At 46.4% G+C, this 22,492-nt stretch overlaps 1 protein-coding gene across 1 annotated transcript; it reads right to left on the reverse strand.

The window, feature by feature from the left end:
• Positions 1–1,694: 1,694 nt before the first annotated feature.
• LOC142769356 (uncharacterized) lies at positions 1,695–22,273 on the reverse strand. The gene is made up of 3 exons (XM_075872535.1): positions 21,410–22,273; positions 1,845–1,905; positions 1,695–1,784 (listed from the first exon to the last, which is right to left on the reverse strand). The coding sequence occupies exons 1-3, from the start codon at positions 22,256–22,258 to the stop codon at positions 1,726–1,728; spliced, it is 969 nt and encodes a 322-aa protein (XP_075728650.1). The 5' UTR covers positions 22,259–22,273; the 3' UTR covers positions 1,695–1,725.
• Positions 22,274–22,492: the final 219 nt, after the last annotated feature.

The following is a 22,492-nucleotide window of genomic DNA, read 5'->3' on the forward strand; positions in this document are numbered from 1 at the left end:
TCCTTTCTTCATGGCCGCCGGGTCAGTCGAGACACAAACACTGCAGTATAATTTCGTAGGGCGTGCACCAAATTATACTGCATGATAGGACGTGCACAAAGTTGACTCTGAAGTTTGTGATATGAATGTCAAGCCAATAGGGCGCGTGCCTTCATCTACGCGTTCGACTTCGTTCCAAAGGCAAGAACATTTAAAAGATGTGAAAATTGGAAGAGGCGAGAGAAAAATGGTAGCATATGTACTAAGTGAATAATAAAGAGTGGGGCGAAGCATCCGTCCGTCCATTCGTTCTTGCTTCCGTCCGTCCGCGCGTCCATTCGCCCGTCCATGCGTGCGTCTGTTCGTGCGTCCGCACGTCCATCGGTGTGTCCGTCCCTGCGTTCGTCCATGCATCCGCCCCTGCGTCCGTCCATACGTCCATCCGTCAGTGCAGTCATCCGTGAGTCCGTCCATGCATCTGTCTGTGTGTTCGTTCGTCCATCTATTCAAAACTCCAAGTACCACCATCTCGCATCTTTTCATCATATATTCCGCATATCCACCGCCATCCGCCCCGCCGCGGTGGTCTAGTGGCTAAGGTACTCGGCTGCTGACCCGCAGGTCGCGGGTTCGATTCCCGGCTGCGCCGGCTGCATTTCCGATGGAGGCGGAAATGTTGTAGGCCCGTGTACTCAGATTTGGGTGCACGTTAAAGAACCCCAGGTGGTCAAAATTTCCGGAGCCCTCCACTACGGCGTCTCTCATAATCAAATGGTGGTTTTAGGACGTTAAACCCCACAAATTCATCAATCAATCCACCGCCATCTAGCGGACATTCCAAGGACTAAACGAGAGGTGGCACACGCACACTTTCTTACGGCTTGCGCTTCGTATCTACTTCCCACCTTTAACCACCTCGAGTTCACGGTATATACTAGTTCACTGTATTCATGGCACTGCGGCCCAACGCTCGCTAAATTTTTTCCAAAACCAAGGAGGTTACGCCCAGCGAGTATAACGTAGCAGCCCTTTCTTGTCAGATAGTGCTCATTGTACATGCCAATGGCTGCTAATGGGGAATGAGAGGCAGGGGAATTCGGCTTTTAGTTAACGCGCGCGCTGCAAATTTTCATTGTTTAACAACGCACAGAAGGAATCTCTCACCGGCACCACCTTGGTGGTCAAAAGGTAAGACTGGCTACACACAACTACTACGACTACGAGGGACGAACGGGTGCCGCTATAAAGAGCTTCGCGCCTGAAATTAAGGACCTATCCCCGCGGTGGCTGCATATTCTCAATTATGGGAAGGGTACGGTGTGTTCAAGTGTATCCCACAGTGTGTGGAACTGCAGAAGCTAAAAGAACGTGAGTTGTCTGGCCTGTACGCAGTCATTTACCTTGAAAATAAACAAATAACTGCAATGACGACGAGAAGTTTAAAGTTTCTCTACTGACAACACTTGTGCTGTCTGACGCCAACGGCTGACACCTGAAGAGAAGCCAGATGTGTAGGCACAAACCAGAATAAATATAAAGAGATAGACTGAGTTGTTGGAAATAAAAGAAAGTGTCATGGTGGATTTGCTGCTGAGTGTCTATCGAAGAAGGTTCTATTCCGATGGTTTCAACTCCCGATAAACGTTTTCCTCTTGTGCTATTTCGATTGTGCATCAAAGACAGTCTTCTTTCTTACAACGCTGGATGTCAGAGTATACAGGCGACATGAGAGCTTTTATACCTATCTCATGCTTGAGTGTGATGTTGCCATGGGTGATCGCACTGAGCAGCCGATGAGTCATCTCCTGCAGCAAGGACAATCGCAAGGTTACCATGGAGAAGGAGGGGAAGGTCCAGGACGTTACCAAAGATGCGAAGGGGCAGGCATTGGATTACACCGTGATTGTAACCGTGGGAGGCATAGACCTGCACGACAAGAAAAACAACCAAGCTGGTACAACGCTATATTCAGTTTCAGAATATGGCCTTAATATTTTTTTGTAGCTGTTCGGTTTTGACCTGACACGCCTCCTTAGAAATTGTGGCGCATTGGTTTCGTTGGTCGTACACCTAAAACATCTGCATGAACACAGACAACAAATAAGCCACAAGACGATATATGAGCGTGAAATACCGACTAAGGTTCGCTCAACTCCCTACGTGTGTATGCCGCACTCGTAACCATTGCACATGCGCGCAACTTTTTAAGAAAGCGAGAAAGATATCTTCATTTAGGTTCAGCGTGTGTGAGATAAAGTTGTTCTTTCTCAGAACGCGCAATGGTGATTAGCACAGTATGTATACGTGTGGTGCTCAATAAACCAGTATAGGTTATTGAACGCGAAATGTTGAAGTAAATGTGTTGCTTTTTTTCGTTCTAGTATCCGTGTCTGTGAGCGTGCCTTATCCAGTTATAACATAAATGAATACTGAGTAGCTCAATAAGCCGTGCTATATACTGCAATGCATTACAGAGTTTTAAAATAGTCTACGCGAAGTTAAAGTTCGTTGCGGTCGCCCGCTATTTTCGTCACTTAGCGGGAGCCCGCAACAGGTTAGCTTATGACGCATGTGAAGCAGGTTGAAACTATAAAGCGAAATTTCGGGTACTCTGTTCTAAATGTCCATATTGCGGTAGTTAGCGCTCGTAGGTCTACTCGTGTCTTATTTTGCGTCTTTGTTTCCTGCTTTAGAATTTTTTTCAGACATCTTCTTGAACGAAACAAACACACAGTGCGAAGCTCTGCCTGAATTTAAAGAACACGTGGAAACGTGGGCGCAATCAGAAGAAAAAATTTGCCAAATCCTCAATGAAACTCTGAAGCTAAACTTGGGAAGTAGCGACGACCGCATATCCCGCGCGCACAGGCTAGGCAGATTCGTAGTTGGCAAATCTCGACCAGTGATCGTAAAATTTGCTTCTTTTAAGTTCCGAGAAAGCATACTGCAGTCTAGAAGTAGTTTTCGTGAGTCTCATGTGTAAATCAGCGAGGATTTCTGCCGCGCAACAAGAAGCGTGCGCAAGAAGCTTTTTGAATTCGGCAGGGCGAGTGGCGAGAAGTATACCGTCAAGTACAATAAGCTTTATATCAACAAAAAGTGCTTTGTGTACTCTCCGGTGACCGACAGCGTTTGTGAGCTGCATACAAATGCGCAGAACTCATCAGAAGCTTCGTCCTCCGCTACGCATGCCGACGAAGATACGCTCTTATCCTAACAAAGTTCACCCCTCGGCTACTTATCGTAACTACTCAGTTTTATATTCTAACGTACGAAGTGTTCTTAACAAACGGGATGCATTATCTTCAATTTTTGATGACTGCGCCGCCGATGTTGTAGTGTTAACGGAAACCTGGCTTACCCCTAACGTTGCAAGTGTAGAGCTGTTCGATTGTGAAAATAATTATACCATTTACAGATGTGATAGAGAAGAATCGCCAGGAGGTGGTGTACTTATAGCCGTAGCTAATTATATACTTTCTAGCCATATAGTAATAGCATCACCTTTAGAATTTGTCTGTGTTTCCCTCCATGTCAACTATCAAAATGTCATATTTTGTGGCTGTTACCGCCCTCCGAGTGCGACGCCAGAGTTTTGCGAGCAACTGCATGATGCTTTGAATGATATTGTCAAAAGGCACCCGCATACACCTGTTTTTATTCTAGGCGATTTTAACTACCCGAAAATAAACTGGTCACTTCCTTCCTGTTCATTAAGCTCACTTTCAGCCGACAGTTTACATTTCGTGGAACTGTGCGAAGACTTTAACCTTACCCAACTCGTAACGCAACCAACAAGAATGGGCCCCAATTCATCAAATGTTCTTGATCTGATTCTCACCACTGTACCTGACCTTGTCCATTCTATTTCATATATCCCAGGCATAAGTGACCATTGTTTCGTGCACTTCAATCTAACAGGTTCTTTAAGACGTCGGTCAAACAATTGCAAAACAATAAGAGACTACTCACGCGGCGATTATGACTCAATCAACAGTGAACTCGAATCGAATTTTGAGAGCTTTGATGATGGCTTCTTTGATCGCAGCGTTCAACAAAACTGGAACTTGTTCAAAATGAAAGTTGAATCTTTAATCACGCGATACATTCCCACATACGTTATCAAGGGTCGCCAACGCCCCCCTTGGTTCTCAACTGACTTAAAAAAATTGCGGAATAAAAAGAAACGGTTGTTCCGTCAGGCAAAGCAGACTAATTCGTTAGCCCGTTGACACGTGTACAAATCTGTCCTTTCTGAATACAGAGCAGCTATCAAGGAAGCCAAGCGCGTTTTTCTTAATGATACCCTTCCTTCAATTCTTGTAACCGACCCTTCTAAGTTTTGGAAAACTGTTAAACCTAGGGAAAAGATAAACATTTCGCTTACGAACTCAGATGGGCAGCCAGTTCGCTGTGAAGAGTGTTGCATTGCATTAAATGATTTTTTTGTTACTTCTTTTTCAAGTTGTTCTGCTTCTGCGTTGCCGCAAATGCCTAGTCGTGATTTTTTACCCATGTATCCTGTTACCGTTGATGCCATTGGAGTGCAAAATTTAATTCACAAGCTTAAGTTATCCTCTTCTTGTGGCGTAGATGAAATCAACTCAAAGTTTCTAAAAAACACTGCATTGTATTCATCAATTTACTTGTCCTTAATCTTTTCGCAATCTATTCAGACCTCCACTTTGCCGCTTGACTGGAAGGTGGGGAAGGTGGTCCCTCTGCACAAATCTGGTAATACACAGTCTCCTCTCAATTACAGACCAATTTCCCTAACCAGTGTTCCTTGTAAAATGTTAGAACATATAATTTACTCCAACCTTGTCTCATTCCTAGAATCAAATTCTTTTTTTACTCCCTACCAGCACGGATTCCGAAAAAGTTACTCATGTGAAACCCAACTTCTTTATTTTACTAATGACATAGGATCGGCTTTAGATCGCGGCTCACTTGTGCATTGCATTTTTCTTGACTTTCAAAAAGCTTTCGATAAAGTACCTCACCAATTACTCCTCCTGAAAATTAGTGCCTTAAACATTGACCCGAACATTCTTAAATGGATTGAATGCTTTCTGACTAATCGCACTCAGTTTGTAACAACTAATGGCTATAACTCACCTCTTTCTAAAGTAACATCCGGCGTACCCCAAGGTTCCGTATTAGGCCCTTTACTCTTTCTTATATATATTAATGATCTCCCAGACAGCATTAACTCCGCTATAAGGTTATTTGCAGATGATTGTGTAATTTACCGCGAAATAAACAATGAATATGATAACCAATTTCTACAGTCAGACCTTGACACTGTCTCAACCTGGTGCAATAAATGGCTTATGACTCTCAACTCTAACAAATCTAAATGCACGTCAATAACCCGGCGATCTATTTCTCCCCCCTGTACCTACAGAATTAACGCCGTTCCCCTCCAGCATGTCTCTTCATATAAGTACCTCGGCGTTTACATTACCAACAATCTATCTTGGCACACGCATGTTACCTACATCTGTAATAACGCTAACCGAACGCTAGGATACTTACGCCGCAGGTAGGTAGGTATAAACTTTATTTTTCCTTTGTAAAGGAAAGGTGCAATGGAAGAGAGATGAGGAGAGATTGCTACGCTCGATAGTCCTCCGCAACCCTCTCTGCCCAACCCAGGATGGCCTCCTGGACGTCGGGTTTCAAGCTGCGCATGGCAGCCTCCCACTGCTCCTCATTACTAATTAGTTTTCGAAGGGACGGTGGAGGGGGGTGCTTAGGGCACCCCCACATGATATGATTAAGATTTGCTTTCTGTGCGGAGCAATATTTACAGGAGGAGGACGGGTAAAGAGAAGGGTACATGAGGTGAAGAATGTAAGGAGAAGGAAAGGTGTGAGTCTGCAGCTGTCGCCACAGTACTTCGCGCCTTCGTATGGATTTCGACGTTAGCGGCGGTAAGGATAAACGACCAAGGCGGTAGTGACTACAGATGTCGTGAAATGTTAAAAGGCGATCCCGCGCAGCAAACGGTGCCGTTGTCGAAACGGGGCCTGGCTCTTCCAGCGCCTGCGCCCGGAACGTAAATCCTCGGGCGCTGGCGTGAGCCGCCTCGTTACCGGCAAGGCCCGCGTGCGCGGGAGTCCATATTAAAGCCGTGTCTTGTTGCGGGGGATGGGCCAAAAGGAGGGAGAGGGCTGTTTTGGACACCCTACCCGCTCCAAAATTGTAGATGGCAGTTTTTGAATCACTAATAATAAGTGAATAATTTGGAACTGTAAGGGCCAGAGCGATGGCTGCTTCTTCCGCCTCCTCAGAAGAGGAAGCAGAAATAGAAGCAGCAGCAGATATCTGACCTAGCGAATTCACAACTGAGAGGGCGAAAAAAGGACGAGTACTGTATTCGGCAGCGTCAACGTAGAGCACTTCTTTAGAAGTAGAAAATCGTTTTTCGAGAGTTTTTGCACGCTGTCGTCGACGTTGCTCGTGGTGCACAGGGTGCATGTTTTTAGGGAGCGGCGGAATGAGTAGATTCTTGTGTATTTCACGCGGAATAGTGTGTTTGGCGTTAGTGGTTGGAGTTGGCCTGATACTGAGGGTATCGAGTATGTATCTTCCGGTCTGTGTGTTGGAAAGACGAGCATATTGTGAAGTTAAGTGTGCTTCAATAAGTTCAGTTAAGGTGTTCAATGTGCCTGTCTCCATGAGCCGTGCGGTGGACGTTCGAATGGGGACTCCGAGAGCGAATTTGTAGATTTTACGTAACAAAGTGTCTACGTTATTTTGTTCTCTTCTCAGAAGGAACAGATAAGGGAGAGAATAAGTCACTTTATTGAGGACGAAGGCTTGGATGAGGCGGAGGAGCTCTGCCTCTCGTAGCCCGCCATGCTTATTAGATATCCTGCCTATAAGGCGTAGAGTGTGGTCCACAGTTGTTTGAAGTGCTTTAATGGTGTGTGTGTTTAGTCGATTTCGTTGTATGTGTAGTCCAAGCACCCTGAGTCTGTCAACTTTAGGCACGGGTGTATTGTTCAGTGTTATTTGTATATCAGAGATGTGCTTTTCAGAGCCCCGATGGGCAGGAAGGAGGAGCAGTTCAGATTTAGTGGGTGAACAGGTCAGATTCATGTTACCCGCACAAACCACCACCCTGTCAGCAGCAGTCTGCAGAGTTTCCTGAATGTGACCATCGGAGCCGCCTGTCATCCAGAGGGTAATATCATCTGCATAAAGTGAAAATTTGAGATCTGATATGGATCTCAGCGTTCGAGCCAGCGGCATCATCGCGATGTTAAAAAGGAAAGGTGATAACACTGATCCTTGAGGTGTGCCGAAACTCCCCAAGGAGTAAGAACAAGAGTGTTCAGACCCAATGTAAATAGTTGCCGTACGGTTCGAAAGGAACGCAGATATGTAATCATGAATCTTTTTACCAACGCCTATAGCGCTCAGTTCACTCAATATGGCAGTGTGGCTGACGTTGTTAAAAGCCCCATGGAGATCGAGACTGAGAATTGCTTGAGTATCGAGGCTAGAGTTAGGGATAATGATGTCATGCTTCAGTCGAAGCATGACATCTTGACTGGAAAGGGATTTACGGAAGCCTATCATTTCGTGAGGGTATAAGTTGTGTTCTTCTATAAATTTGCTAAGGCGGTTGAGGATTACATGTTCAAGTGTTTTTCCGATGCATGACGTGAGGGAAATCGGACGTAGGTTGGCTGTGTTTATGGGCTTACCAGGTTTTGGTATGAAAATAACTCTGGCGTCCTTCCACGCAGCCGGCAAGGTAGAAGTGTCGAAGCAGTGGTTAAAAAATTTAGTGAGGGCTATAATTGAGTTTTCATCTAAGTTGCGGAGAAGTTTATTATTGACGAGGTCAGGGCCTGGTGCAGATGAGGTGCGAAGGTTCGCAAGCGCGTGTCTAACCTCAGCCTCCGTTATGGGGCTACTGAGATCATCATTTGGTTGTCCGATATAGTCAGGTGCATCGTATCGATACGCGCTGGGTAGGTGTTTGTCACGAAGATCATTAAAAAGAGTGTTTAAGTTACCTTTGTGCGAGTGAAGTAGTTTGTTAATGTGATGATTATTTGCGGTACGTGATATGGTAGGGTCTAATAAATGCCGCAGGAGCTGCCATGTCATCTTGCTGTCTAGGTGGCCATGCATGCTTTCGCATTTCTGGGTCCATTGTTGACAAGCAAGCTGTATGGCATAGTCCTGAATTTGCAAATCGAGTCTCGCAATTCTCAGTCTCAGTCGGCGATTGTGTCGCCTCTTCTTCCAGCGTTTGAGGAGAGATTGCTTAGCTTCCCACATGTGAAGAAGTCGGGTGTCAACTATTGTAAAAGGCGTATCAGGTGGTAACATGGTGGTATGCGTTTTTGTGTCAGTGTGCAATTGCTGTACCCATTCCGAGATATCATCTATCTCAGTAGGCGCCGAGCAGTGACGGGCCTCGCGAAACTTGTTCCAGTTAATAAGGCTCAGGCGCTTGGGAGCTAAAGGTTTGTGTCGGAAGTGTATGGTAGTTTGAATAATGTAGTGGTCACTACCGAAGTTAATGTTCAGGTTGGTCCATGTGACAAAGTGAACGCGATGGCTGAGTGTAAGATCGGGAGATGTATCTTTAGCTACACTATTACCTAATCTAGTGGGCATGTCTATATTGTTGTGGAGGGTGAGGCGGTGATCCTGTATGTGAACCCACAAAGCCCTACCCTTGGGTGTAGAAACAGAGTGGCCCCATACTTGATTTGGTGCATTAAAATCACCAAGTATTAGGAGAGGGTGATGTTTCGCGGCCGCAATGGCTCGGGCAAAGAGAGTATTGAAGCGATGGTGTTTCGCCTGTGGCCTACTATAGACGTTTAATACGTATAAAGGCGATTCTTGAGTTTTACAAGGAAGGACCTCCAAAAAGTTGTGCTCCACATCGACGCCGTCGAAATTAGAGTGAGTTACCGTCAAATGTTTTTGCGTTAATATTGCCGTATCGGGAGAATTTAGAGATTTAGTTTGGTGTACACTGTAACCGGGAAAAGTTATGTTTCCGTGGGTCTCTTGTAGGGCAATGACTGCAGGGGGTTTGGGGCAGGAGGCCAAATATTGTTGAAGAGTCGCTTTCTTTTTGCGGAACCCCCTGCAGTTCCATTGCCATACTACAAAGTTCGAGCGATTAGGGTTTGCAGCCATTGTCGGGAGGGGGTGTAGGAGAGAAGGCGGGTACGGCTATATTTGGATTATTGGCCGTGACGGCCGCAATCCATGCAGTGGTCTGCTGCATTTGAGTTTGTACAAAATCTAGAAACTTGTCAAGTTTGTCATTTATGGCAGCTTGGCCCGTCTCCTGAGCTGTGAATCTGCTCTCTATGTGAGAAATCTTACTTTCAATGACGGCGAATTTCTTCTGTGTTTTATTTTCGAGGGCGTTTATCCTATCGTTAAGAGTTAGAACTGTGTCGCTGAGAGATTCTTCTTCGCGTGGTGTGGCAGGGGTTTTGCGCTTATTTGAGGGTGGCAGCTGGGAGGTGTCTCGAGGCATTGTAGTGTCCATGTCAGTAGGAGGAAGAGGTATCGTGGGTTCAACAGCAGGGGGCGATTGAGCAGGAATGAAAGATCGTGGTTCGGAATGCTGCGAAAGATTGCTAAGGGGCATTCGGGATTGTAGCTCGAGCTTTAACTTTTGAATTTCTGCCTTGAGGCTAGCGTTTTCAGCTAGAACTTTTTCTAGGCTAATGTTTTGAGATAAGGAGCAGTTAGAGGAAGCTGCCTGTGCCCAGCTTACCTTTAATGGGTTTGGCAGATGACTGGTGGAATGGGGGTTCGTTGACTGGGTCGGGAAGTCAAGTTCTTTGGGAGTCGAGTTTGGGCCCCGCCTCTTGCTCTTGCTGCGACCCCGCTGTGGGCCACGCTCTTGCGAGCGATTAAGGCTCGGTGTCCGGGATGATGGAACTTCTGAGGGCTTAGGTGTCTGGTGTTTAGGTGTCTTAGTCTTGTAACGCTGTTTGCACAATGGGGAACCGGTGATGTGAGCTCCACCACACACGACACAGACGGGTTCACATTCATGGTCCATTGAGGAATCCTTCAGTCCGCACTTGTGACAGATTGCATCGGGAGTAGAGGGGCAGACATCCTGGCGATGTCCAATTTTTCGGCAACGGGTGCAGGCTTCCACCTTCAGTCGGAATGGGCGGCAGCGAAGCGTGCAGCCTTCGTAGTTGATGTAAAAAGGGACGTGCGTGCCACGGAAAACAACCAAGATGGTTTCGGTGGTGCTCAGTCGGCGAGCGGCCCCAATGGTCATGGCTGGATTACATCTTTGGAGGGTTGGAAGGATTTCCTCGTCAGCGTAATCCAGAGGGAGATGAAACCTTCCACGACAAGAATCTACAGGGTCGGCAACGTGGGTGACGACTTCGTAGGGGACTCCGTTGAACTTTAAGGTCCGGATGTTGTGGTATAAATCTGCTCGGTCCATGCTTGACGTACTCACGAGCACTGTGTGACTGGTGGGATTGACCCTGATTTGATCAGGGCTGCTGATGGGAAGTCCAACTGCTTTGAGAACGAGTTGTCGTAAGACACAGGGGTGCAACTTGGTACAGTCGAGACCCCCGCGTATCCGAAGAATCACCTTGTAGTCCGCATCGGGCAGTGGTGGAGGTTTAGGCTCCCATGAAGATGGTTTCTTCAGATCCGCTGCGCAGGTGTCAGCCGATGAACCAGTGGGACGAAGGTCAGCATGTAGAGCACGCCATGAGCGAGCGGCGTCGCCTCCAGCAGCGACGCCCGCTGCGACGCTGGCCGCGTCGCGCTGGGCGCCTCCACTCATACTAGGCCATCGGTTAGGCCTAGCGCGGAAGCGGTCGAGCTGAACAATAAACAGTCAGCACTGTTCTCAAGGAGCATTATCACATCCCAACAAGGTGTCGAATGGGTGCCAGGTCCACTTACAGTTGGTGTGATGTGTGATCCAGGGTCCAAGGACCTGAAGAGGTGGTCATAACACGGTAAGTAGCCGGAGCCAAACGTACACACGTCAGCGTTTGATCGGGATCAAGACGCGTCTCCCTTACGCCGCAACTTTTCTCGCGCTCCGCTGTCCCTCAAAATTCTATTATACCGATCACTAATTCGCCCAAAGCTTGAGTACGCGTCCGCTACATGGGATCCCGTGCAGCAAAATTTAATTAACGCGTTAGAATCTGTTCAGAACCGCTCAGTTCGGTTCATTTGTTCTAATTATTCCCGTACTGCTAGCATATCAGAAATGAAATCTAACCTTGACCTACCCAATTTAACTGTCCGGAGGAAACTGGCGCGACTGCATTTTTTTCATAAGACATTTTTTCACAATCCATCAATGAAGCGAGACCTCATTTCACAACCGTCATACCACTCATCGCGCATTGATCATCAGCATAAGGTTGCCATTTCGTTTTGCCGCACCAAATTTTTTTCAGCAGCCTTCTTACCGAAAACAGCCGCCGATTGGAACCACCTTCCCTCTTCCGTTGTATGAATAACAGACCCTTTGTTATTCAAGACTGCAATTTCTCAGCAATGCTTGTAACTATACGCAGTTTCCATTATCTATCTTTGTCTTGTATGTGCTTGAATTCTTATACATTTTTAGTTGACTTATGTTGCCTTCCTGATTTGCGCATCTGATACTTGTTTCTTTATTTTGTCTTTTTTCTTGTGTGTTATATATGTTGTACCCACCCCCTCTGTAATGCCCTACGGGCCCTGAGGGTATTCTAATAAATAAATAAATAAACACCGACAGTATGGTGTTTCTTTGATTTGTTCGCCTCGATTGAAATCTTTAACACGGATGCCGAATCATAATGGTCCTAATCTCTCGTATAATTATTAATAGCGTCATTGATTATGGGCGATTTTGGCGCCTTGCAATGTGCCTTCCAAAAGTTTTGCCCACAATCCCAGAAGCAGAGCTAAAGCACCTTAGCAGGTCGAGCCTCGCGTCGGGTTCTACAGCGCTCCCGCTTTCTTTGCGCAGCGTCGCTGTGCCCAGCGTGTCCAATCAGAAACGAAAGACCACGTGCGCATCGCGTTTTCTTCTGACCGACCCCGTATCAATGGGCACAGGCGTTCACCGAACACGCTTGGGAATTTACGTAGTTACGGACGGATGGACGGGTGTATGCACGGACAAATGGAGTATGGCTATCACTTTAAGCCATATGCATGCTCTGAATGCTTATTTGTGTACGGCATAAATAGACGGACATCTGGGAATTAGACATCATCGACAACACACATCGTGCGAGCCCAGAGGACTTTCGCTCGAAAATGGTGACAAAATCTGTGGAAGTGGTGAAATATTCTTAGATCTAAGGATAAATCTCTAGAGTTCGCGTTGCTGGTGGCAGAAATTTGGTCAGTTTGGGTGCCGAAGAGGCATCGAAATCGTCCCTGATCTGAGGTGGCCTCAGCTGTTTAGATAAAATATTTAACGACTTGGAGTACTAACTTTATTGTATTATGAAGCGCGGCGAGCTCCCCCCCAAGTGGTAATGACTTGTTATAAGAGGTCGTTATAAAATATGTACTTAGAAAAAGTGTAACGATTAGGACTCTGAACTATGGGAGAGCAGTAAGCCGTCATGATTTGGGGTACAGATATGTCAATGTGTTCAGAGAAGGTTGTTAACGATTTAGAGTAGTTGGTACTCTACTATGGGAGGGTGCAAGGCCGTCCCTTGTGCAGGCTTACGCTGCTATCACAAAACACGTACAAGCCAACACGTAGTTCACGAAGCGTGTTAAAAAAAAGTAGGTAACGATTTAGAGCACTAGGTACTCTACTATGGGAGAGCTGTGTGCCGTCCCAATGAAAACCTGCGCTGTGTGTTTAGAAAAAGTGGTTAACGATTCAGAGTACTAGGTACTCTACTATGGGAGAGCATAAAGCCGTCCCGGGGGCCCCATACTTGGTGAGATGCTATAAGATGTGACCATGCAAACGCTTCCGCATGGTGCCGAAGCCTCGAAAAAATAGCTCCATTTTCACATTAGCCAAAACCCTCTTAGCGGTTACATCAAACACGGGTGTTTTTCTCATAGCATCAAGTTGGCAACATTCCAAACAATTCAACCATATGCCAAATGACGTTTAATATGGTTTGAAGAGTACGTGTCTATATTTATGTGTGCAAACTCGCAAAACAAGATATGATACGCCGTAATGTGCGCGTTCATATCTTATCCCCGTCAGCCCATATAAGATGAAGATGTGCCCTTTTCGTCCTTTCACCTGTGGAACCTGTGATCGCTAGCGTTTTTGTGCGAAATTTGTGTTAGTTACTTGTTTTGTTGGCGGTGGTAGCAGCATAGTTCGCGGGAAGACCAGCGTAATGTAATTCGGGTCTGCCCAACTCAGCTCCTCAAAGGGCCTCAGATCACGTACAGTTTCTTCTGCACCATTTTCTTGCAACTGATTCTCTTTCGATTACGGGCTTATCGGTGATCTGCCGTACCTGTTCAGGTACTCATAACGAGCATATCGCAGCATTAAAGCACCACTATATTGCGTGCACCTGAGCCCTGGTGATGTTCAGAGCGCGCCTGCAAATGGTGACCCCACATGCGGGAGAGAATGCAGCGATGGAGGCACTGTAGCATAAGTTAGGGCGCGTTCACACTTGCCCTCGAAGAGAGCGAAAGCAGTGAAACTTTCCGAAAACTGGCTCGTTTCACCGCCAAAGCGGCCGCAAAACAACGCCGCGCGGCCGGTGTGCAAAAATCGGTCTGAGAGAGATTTTCACGCTACGCCAAAGCGGATTCGGTTTCTGCTTCATGGTTTTGGCTGCGCTAGATCAAAACACGTGGCAAAACAGCCGGACATGCAAATTCAACATGGCGGCAAAGGGGTCGGTGGTGGCTCGCATCAGCTGAAATCGCAAACCACCAGTGCAGCACGGCAATGCTTGATGGCCTTAACAAGGACGCGTTCATCGAGGGCCTGGTTTGAATTACAATTGCCGGAAACTCAGGAATTAGATGGTGCAGCAGCAACGAGTCGGCATGCCCAAACGTGTCTCGCGATTGTGTAGAGCCAGCTGAACCACCACCGCTGCTGCCGGTGCGTTCGCTCGTGTCGTTTTTGTGGGCGTGTCCCCTAAAAGAAAGTTTGTATATAGGTGGGAGCTCTTTTTTTTTCACTTCTTTGCGTGAATAACTAGAATTCAAACCAAAATTTAGTGCTCAGAAAACAGGCGAAATTGAATTAATTTTCAAGGTAGCGATGGTAGTGGTGGTGGGATGGGGCATAACGAATGTGAACATCTTCGACAGGCGTGGTCGTGGTTTTTCGGCCGTTCTGGCGTTTTAGTTTTGTCCTCACTTCTCAAATGTGAACGCGCACTTAAGTTGTGACGCAGTAGGCACGTAGGGGGAGAGAGGCGTTGGGAGAGGAACATAGGGTGAATATAAATAAAGGATCAGCAAATATGAGACTTCCTGGTTTTACACACATTTAAACTATGGCATATTTTACATATCAATGTGTGATATTATTTAAGAGAATACTGTCGATCATAATAAAGTCGTGTGCAGGTTCCGAGAGTGCAAACAACGGACAGAAGGATGCCAGATGTGTGGAGCAGTTGGAACCAGAGCTGGAAACTATCAGTATACTGTGCAAGGCGTACCAACGAGCTGTTAGCGACGTTATTCATAGCCCCTACTGTTCTGGGAGTAGTCAATGACCTGGGCATAGCTGACATCAGCAAGCTACAAGTAATCATACTATGCCCAAGAAAAATGCCCTTCGAAGGTGGGTACTTCCCTTTCTTGTTCTGCGTGACCTCTGAATATCCTGCGGTGCCGCCTCCTGTGAAGTACCTGGCTACAGACAACGAGAAGATTAAATTTCATCCCCCTATGATAGAAACCAGAGAGGTGCTGATGTGACTGCTTGGAATGGGTGGTGGCTCACCAACGTGGGATGGGCAGTAGCACAATATGAAACTCATGGTGTCCTCTATTCGTTATTGACAACCATGCTACTCATAATTTCTAGCGACGAATAGCCTTAGGACGTATGGAATAGCGATGTCTTCAAGCATGAGATGGTGCGCATAGCAGTTTGTAGCTCTGCGGAGGTGTGCCTCAAGGGGAACCACCCTGGCACCTATTATTTGAAAATAGAGATTGCTCAGTGATTCATGGGCTGAGCCACGGCCAGGCTAGACTGCACCTGCCTGAAAGAAGCGCGCGCAAGTGCAGTCTAGCCCGGCCATGGCTGAGCACACTGGCATGTCAGTGTTATTCTCACCAAAATACACCCTATGATCAAAACTTCGCAGCGCCCCTTGGCCAGGTCCCCGGTGTGTTCGGACATGGCCTACTGATGCAGAGAGTCTAGTCAATCGTAGACAAAATAATGATTAGCGCTGGAAATCTAACAAGGCTAACACCGTTTGCCACCTAGCACAAATTAGGACAACCTAGCACTGCTGTGCTGAAAACAGACGACCACCAGGAGGAGTCTGACAGAGCATGATTCCGAGAATCTGTAGAACATGTGCCTAACAAGCTTTCTCGTTCTGTCTGCGAAATAAGACCGCAGCGGTGTCCTTTTTGTCCCGTTTTGTGCTTGTCTCCGTGTGCTGCTTCATAAGTAAACATGATATTGCCGTGACGCGAGGACAGAGGTCGTAATAAACTGGTGGAGGAAGCAGCAGCAGGTCACTCATTTTATTTCTCACGCGCTCCAGCCTTCCCCTTCTTTCTCGTTACTGACTTCATCATAAAGCGTGTAAATTCGCGTCTGCGCTGTCGTCTTTGTCTTCCTCGCAGCGCATGTGGCATTTGCCTCCATCCGGAAATGGGATCGTCCCAATCGCAGCCAAGGTACCCTTATAAAAAAGCAAACATATGCACTGGCAACCACACGACAAACGACAGTTAGCAGGACAGATAGGGTTTCATCCGGACGACATGCACGATTTCGGCTGAGTGCATCCGGTGAGTGCAACTGCAATCGCTGTTGGAAACTGCTTCGTAATTGACGTCATTCAAGCGTCAGGTGACTCTGTATGGGCCGAAGTATCGTCTTATAATTTGCGTTGAAAGTCCGCGCCGACGTATGGGGATCCGAACCCTTACTGTGTCTCCTGGTGTGTAGGTAACTAATTTGTGTCGTAGGTCGCAGCGTTTCGCATCTTTATAATGCTGGTTACAAATGCGCCCACGGGCAAGGGGTCGCGCTTCCTCGGTGCCCTGAGCAAGTTCTTCAGCGTCAGCAGGAGTGTCGTCAATATCATGCGACAGCATGGCGTCCAACGTTACAGTGACTTCGCGACCATGGATTGGACTGAATGGTGTCATTTCAGTAGTTTTCTGCCGGGTGGTATTATATGCGAAGGTCACATTGGACGAGATTTCGTCCTAAATTTTATTTTCTGGGTCGTCGTACACGCAGAAAATGTCTGCGAGAGTCTTGTTAAGGTGCTTCATTAGTCCGTTTGTTTGGGGATGGCACGGAGTTGCTCTCCGGTGAGCTGTACTCTGAGCCTAACAACCGACTCAACAAGTTGTGCTGTGAACTCGGTTGTTCTATCTGTCATGATAACTGTTGGAGCATCGTGCCGAAGAACGCCGCTTTCTATCAAGAAATGAGCCGCTTCTGCTGCTGTACCCATCGGCATAGCCTTATTTCTAGAGTAGCGAGAAAAATAATCGTTGGCGACAATGATCCATTGATTAGCTGCAGCAAAAGCCAGGAATGGGCCCAGAAAATCTTTTCCGATTTGGGCAAATCCCTTTGCTGATACTTCGATGGTATGTAATTGGCCCGCCGGCTTGCCGGGGGGCGGTTTGCGTTTTTTGCAGTCGACCCAAATTTGCACGTGTTGTTTTACAGCAGCAGGCAGCTTCGGCCAGCATTGCTTTGCAGTCGGGACAATGTCCGGGCGTAGCCGATATGACTGGAGGTGACTTAATGGCAGGCTTCCAGAATTTCTTTTCGCAGGGATGCAGAGACGACGAGCAATTAGGAGCTGCAATTGGGAGAAAAGTTATTCTTGTGTAAAACGTCGTTCCTTAAACAAAAAGACGACAGTCCTCTGGCAAAAACTAGCGACACGTCTTCACGTCGTCCTTCTAAGAAGTCGATAAGCGGCAGCAGGTTGGGGTCACTGCACTGCTTTTGTGAACTAGTGGTCGCGTTAAATACTGCTAGGAATGCAGCATTCATAGACTCGTCATTAATAACGGCAGGCTCGACGGGGGACCGCGAGAGACAGTGTGTGTCCGTATGCCTCTTCTCTGACTCATGGTCATTTATTTATTTATTTATTTATACAAGTACCTCACGGGTTCCACGGGGGAACATTGCGTGAGGGGGGGGTACATTTTGATTTTCAAAGAGCGATGAAAATATATACATATGCAAAAGTCTGGCTGCGTAAAAATAGAAAAGAACGAAAGAAGCAGCAAACAATAACATTATATAATTCGGAACGATAATACGCAAGTATACAATACAAAATTGTGAAATATTTTTCTATAAAAGCCAAAAAGCACGTGGCTGCGCAAAAAAGATACAGATGAAAGAAAATAGCAAACAATAACGTTATACAATTCCAAACGATACTACATAACTATATAATACAAGAAGCGTTACAGTGTTAGAGGCGACCGCGTTAAGAATCAGAAACTAGCAGGAGTACAATAGGTACGGCGCACACAACTAGAGTTCAAGAGGCAGTTTTTCAAGCAAGCCTCTAAAGATCTCGGTTTCTTTCACGTTTGCTATATTTTCAGGAAGATTGTTCCAGAGTACAATGGCACGTGGTAATGAAGATGAATTATAGGCGTTAGTGTGCCCGTATAGACGCTGAAAACTGAGGTTATGCTGCAAACGACGGGAATATCGATGAGGTTTGAGAAGTGGCAAGGAAAAACTGTGCTTGCTGTTGATGATTCTGTGCAACAGACATAAAAGAGAAATGTTTCTGCGGGAGGCGAGAGAGGAAAGAGAGAGCGACTGCTTGATTTTAGTTACACTAGAATGCCTGCTGTAGTTACCGGTGATAAAGCGAGCAGCGCGGTTTTGAACCGATTCCAGGCTTCGGGATAGATAATCTTGGTCAGGTGACCATATAGAAGAAGCGTATTCGAGTTTAGGGCGCACGAGTGTTTGGTAAGCGAGCTTGCGTGTGGTAGGAGGTGCATCACGAAGGTTGCGTTTTAGGTAACCAAGCGTTCGTGACGCGTCAGCAGTAATCTTGTTGATATGACTGGCCCAAGAAAGGTTCGATGCCAGATGGATGCCTAGATACTTATAAGATGAAGTAGGTCTTAGAGGGCTACCATCAAGGAAATACTGAAATGTTGAGAGTGAGCGCTTTCGAGTGAAGGTCATTTGATTGCACTTATCAACGTTTAATGACATTTGCCAATCTGAGCACCATGTGGTTACACGATCAAGGTCTTGCTGCAGAGCTGTATGATCTGATGGTGAAGTGATTTTGCGATAGATTATGCAGTCGTCCGCGAAGAGGCGAATTGATGACGTGATTTCTGAGGGAAGATCATTGATAAAAATTAAAAATAACAAAGGGCCAATAACGCTCCCCTGAGGGACACCAGATGTCACCTCCGAGAGAGGGGAAGACATGTTATCGATTACAGTACACTGTTTGCGAAAACACAGGAAGTTCCTAATCCAAGAGACTGTAAGTGAATCTAAGTTCAGAGATGATACTTTAGCTATTAAACGACAATGTGCAACGCGGTCAAATGCCTTAGAAAAGTCGATGAATATGCTGTCTGTTGGTAAATTTTCATCCATATTGTTAAAGATCTCATGCGTGAATTCGATAAGCTGTGTATCACAGGAAAGTCCTTTGCGGAAGCCGTGCTGATTTTTAAAAAAGTATTGGTTTTGTTCTAAGTGTGATGCAACATGTGAAGAAATAATGTGCTCAAGTAGCTTACATGGGATGCTCGTTAAGGATATGGGACGATAATTACTGGGCAGGCATTTGTCCCCGGATTTGAAGACCGGAATGACCTTAGCGATTTTCCAGTCATATGGAATCTCGCCAGTTTGTAACGATTGCTGAAAGATGTGACCGAGAATGGTACTAGACGGAACAACGGTATGCTTTAAGATTTTAGAGTTTATGCCGTCGACACCTGAACATGTGGACGTCTTGAGATTTGTAATTAGGGAAGAGATACCTGCAGGATTAATCTCTATAGGATCCATAAAACGATACTGAAATGTAGGTGGCAGAGGCATGTTAGTGTAATTTTCTTTCGTAAAAACTGAAGTGAAGTAATTATTAAACACCACTGGGCAAGATTCAGGAGAGACCGTAACACCGGCGCTGTTCAAAATCGTGATACGAGTGTTAGAGCGTGTGGGGGCGATTGATTTCCAGAATTTCTTAGGGTCGTTTTTTAAAAGTGACTGTAGGTCATGTGAAAAGAACTTGTGTTTCGCCTGACGCACAGCATGACAATAAACCTTATCAGAATCACGATGCTTCGCCCATGCTACCGAAGATTGCAATAACTTTGCCTTACTGAAAAGACGCTTCTTTTTATTTCGAAGGGTGCGAAGTGTACGGGTAAACCATGGTTTAGATGTATTTACGCGAATTGTCAAGCGAGGGATATGTTCATGCACCAGGCTCAACAATTTTTCTTTATAAAGGCACCAATTTTCGTTGACTGAGCGGTTGAAGAAAGAGGCCATAAATGAGTGAGAGAAGTCAACTAAACTCTGATTTATGGATTGATAATCACCTCTTTTATAATCAAGTATTGGCCTTGGAGAGACATAAGGCTTGGATGCAGGTAAGCTAATAGATACCTGAATGAGACGGTGGTCACTGAGACCATCTAGATATAAGGTTGATGTAGCTTTTTCAGGAGCTGACGATAGAAGCAGGTCAAGAATGTTGTGTTGGCGCGTGGGTTGGTCAATTAATTGAACAAAAGAGAAGTCAAGGGTTAGATCGAGGAACTCTCTGGAATTGCGTGAGAGGGAAGTTAGATTGGACCAGTCAATTTCAGGGTAGTTGAAATCGCCCAAGAGGAAAACGTCAGCTTTAGGAAACTTAGAGCGCAAATTTGTCAAGTTGTCGTGCAAATCTGTAACAAAACTTTCCGAGCAATCTGGCGGCCTGTAACATACTCCGAAAATTGTTTTGGATGCATGTGATGAGGAGCACACCCAAACAATTTCCAACCGTGACGGAATGTCAATCACAAAAGATGTGATATGACTTTTTATGGCAATAAGTACCCCCCCACCAGCTCTACCTATCCTATCTTTCCTGAAAATATGGAAATCAGGTGAGTCAAGCAAAACTTCACTATCTGAGATATTAGGGTTTAGCCAAGTTTCCGTAAGCAGCAAGATATCGCAGTTGCTGTTTTCAAGATAAGAGCACAACTCAGTACGCTTTGAAATAATACTGCGTATGTTGGTGTATGATAAAGTGAAGTTCTTGTACTGAATGGGATCAGCATGTGGCAGGAAATTGTTTGCAAGTGTGTGCGTAGCCGACCTACGCGCGAGCTATTGCGATGCAGGTGTTATTTTGTCATTGATTGCGTCGTACACGTAAGTAACGTTATCGATTCGCAGTTTATCGACTGAAAGCTTGAAAGGCACTTTTTTAGCTTTTCCAAATTCTAACAACTTTTTCCTAGCAAACCGTGTTTGCGGAGCAAAATCCTCACGGATGGCAAAGAGCGTGCCCTTCAGTTTGTGGCCCATTTCCATGATGCTGTGCTTGTCTTTAAAGAAAGCGAACTTTGTGATGATCGGTCTGCACTTATCAGAGTTGTATCTTCCAAGCCTGTGGGCTCTTTCAACTTGCGAGGATTGAAGTGTTATGCCCAGGTGCTGCGAACATAATTGAATAACTTTCTGTTCGGATGAGAACCAAGACTCAGACGGTTCGTCAGGTAGGCCAAAGAAAAGCAGGTTAGAACGTCGTAACCTGTTCTCGGCATCTTCACATCGCGATTCAATAGCCTTTATTTTTCCGCATATGTTGACGCCGGAAGTTTGTGACAAGGAAGTCGATGAACCATCATTTTGCTTTAAAGCCATAACGTCCACCTCCACGGCATGCATCCGGGAGGATATCTGCTTTAGTTCGTCATCAACAGATGTCTGCCAAAGTTTCAGGGCGCGCAGATCATTCAGTATTTCTTCTTGTCTGGAATCTATCCTCTGGACAGTGGCCAGGACGGTAGTTAGAACTTCGTTTGTGTTAGGACCGGGATTAGATTCAACGTCACCGGATAGCAATAAAAGCAGGCTATTGGTATACATGCGAAACCAATTCTTACAGCGTTCAAACATAAGGAACAGTTCACTTGGGCACGACACCATAAGAAAGCAACGATTGCTGCTGCGGGGACAGCAAGAGCGGTCTAAATAACTAACCTGTAAGAGCAGACAGGGTAAGCGCTCCATTCCGGAACCGGTGTCGTGCCCCAAGCAAGCCTCTTCGGGAAAATGCTTATATGCGGTGCCTCCCCCGAAGATAGTGGCGTTGATTATCGTAGTCGATGACCATGGTTGCTGGTGTAGGAACTGATGATTATCCACTCCTGGCGGTAGCGTCGAATGCACTGGTATTTCCACGGAGCATGAAGTGACGCCGCACAGAAAGGCGGCATCAGGCAGCACGTCTGGAGTAGAAATCAGCAGGAAAGCCTGTAAGAGCAGACAGGGTAAGCGCTCCATTCCGGAACCGGTGTCATGCCCCAAGCAAGCCTCTCCGGGAAAATGCTTATATGCGGTGCCTCCCCCGAAGATAGTGGCGTTGATTATCGTAGTCGATGACCATGGTTGCTGGTGTAGGAACTGATGATTATCCACTCCTGGCGGTAGCGTCGAATGCACTGGTATTTCCACGGAGCATGAAGTGACGCCGCACAGAAAGGCGGCATCAGGCAGCACGTCTGGAGTAGAAATCAGCAGGAAAGCCTGTAAGAGCAGACAGGGTAAGCGCTCCATTCCGGAACCGGTGTCGTGCCCCAAGCAAGCCTCTCCGGGAAAATGCTTATATGCGGTGCCTCCCCCGAAGATAGTGGCGTTGATTATCGTAGTCGATGACCATGGTTGCTGGTGTAGGAACTGATGATTATCCACTCCTGGCGGTAGCGTCGAATGCACTGGTATTTCCACGGAGCATGAAGTGACGCCGCACAGAAAGGCGGCATCAGGCAGCACGTCTGGAGTAGAAATCAGCAGGAAAGCCTGTAAGAGCAGACAGGGTAAGCGCTCCATTCCGGAACCGGTGTCGTGCCCGTCAAACTCTTGAAGCCTAAGGTGTTTGGTGCGCATCCAGCGCACCAAACAGCCAGATGGGTATTTCAATTTAGTGAGCCAGCAGAGTGAGTGGCGCTCACTGACCACCTTGAATGAGCGGCCGTATAAATATGATCAAAATTTGAGAACCGCCATGACCATGGCGAACTTCTTCTCGGTAGTCGAGTATAGTTTTCCGCGCGCAAGAGAGCT

Source organism: Rhipicephalus microplus, chromosome 8 (assembly GCF_043290135.1).
Source record: "Rhipicephalus microplus isolate Deutch F79 chromosome 8, USDA_Rmic, whole genome shotgun sequence".
In the NCBI taxonomy this organism is placed as follows: Eukaryota; Metazoa; Arthropoda; class Arachnida; order Ixodida; family Ixodidae; genus Rhipicephalus; species Rhipicephalus microplus.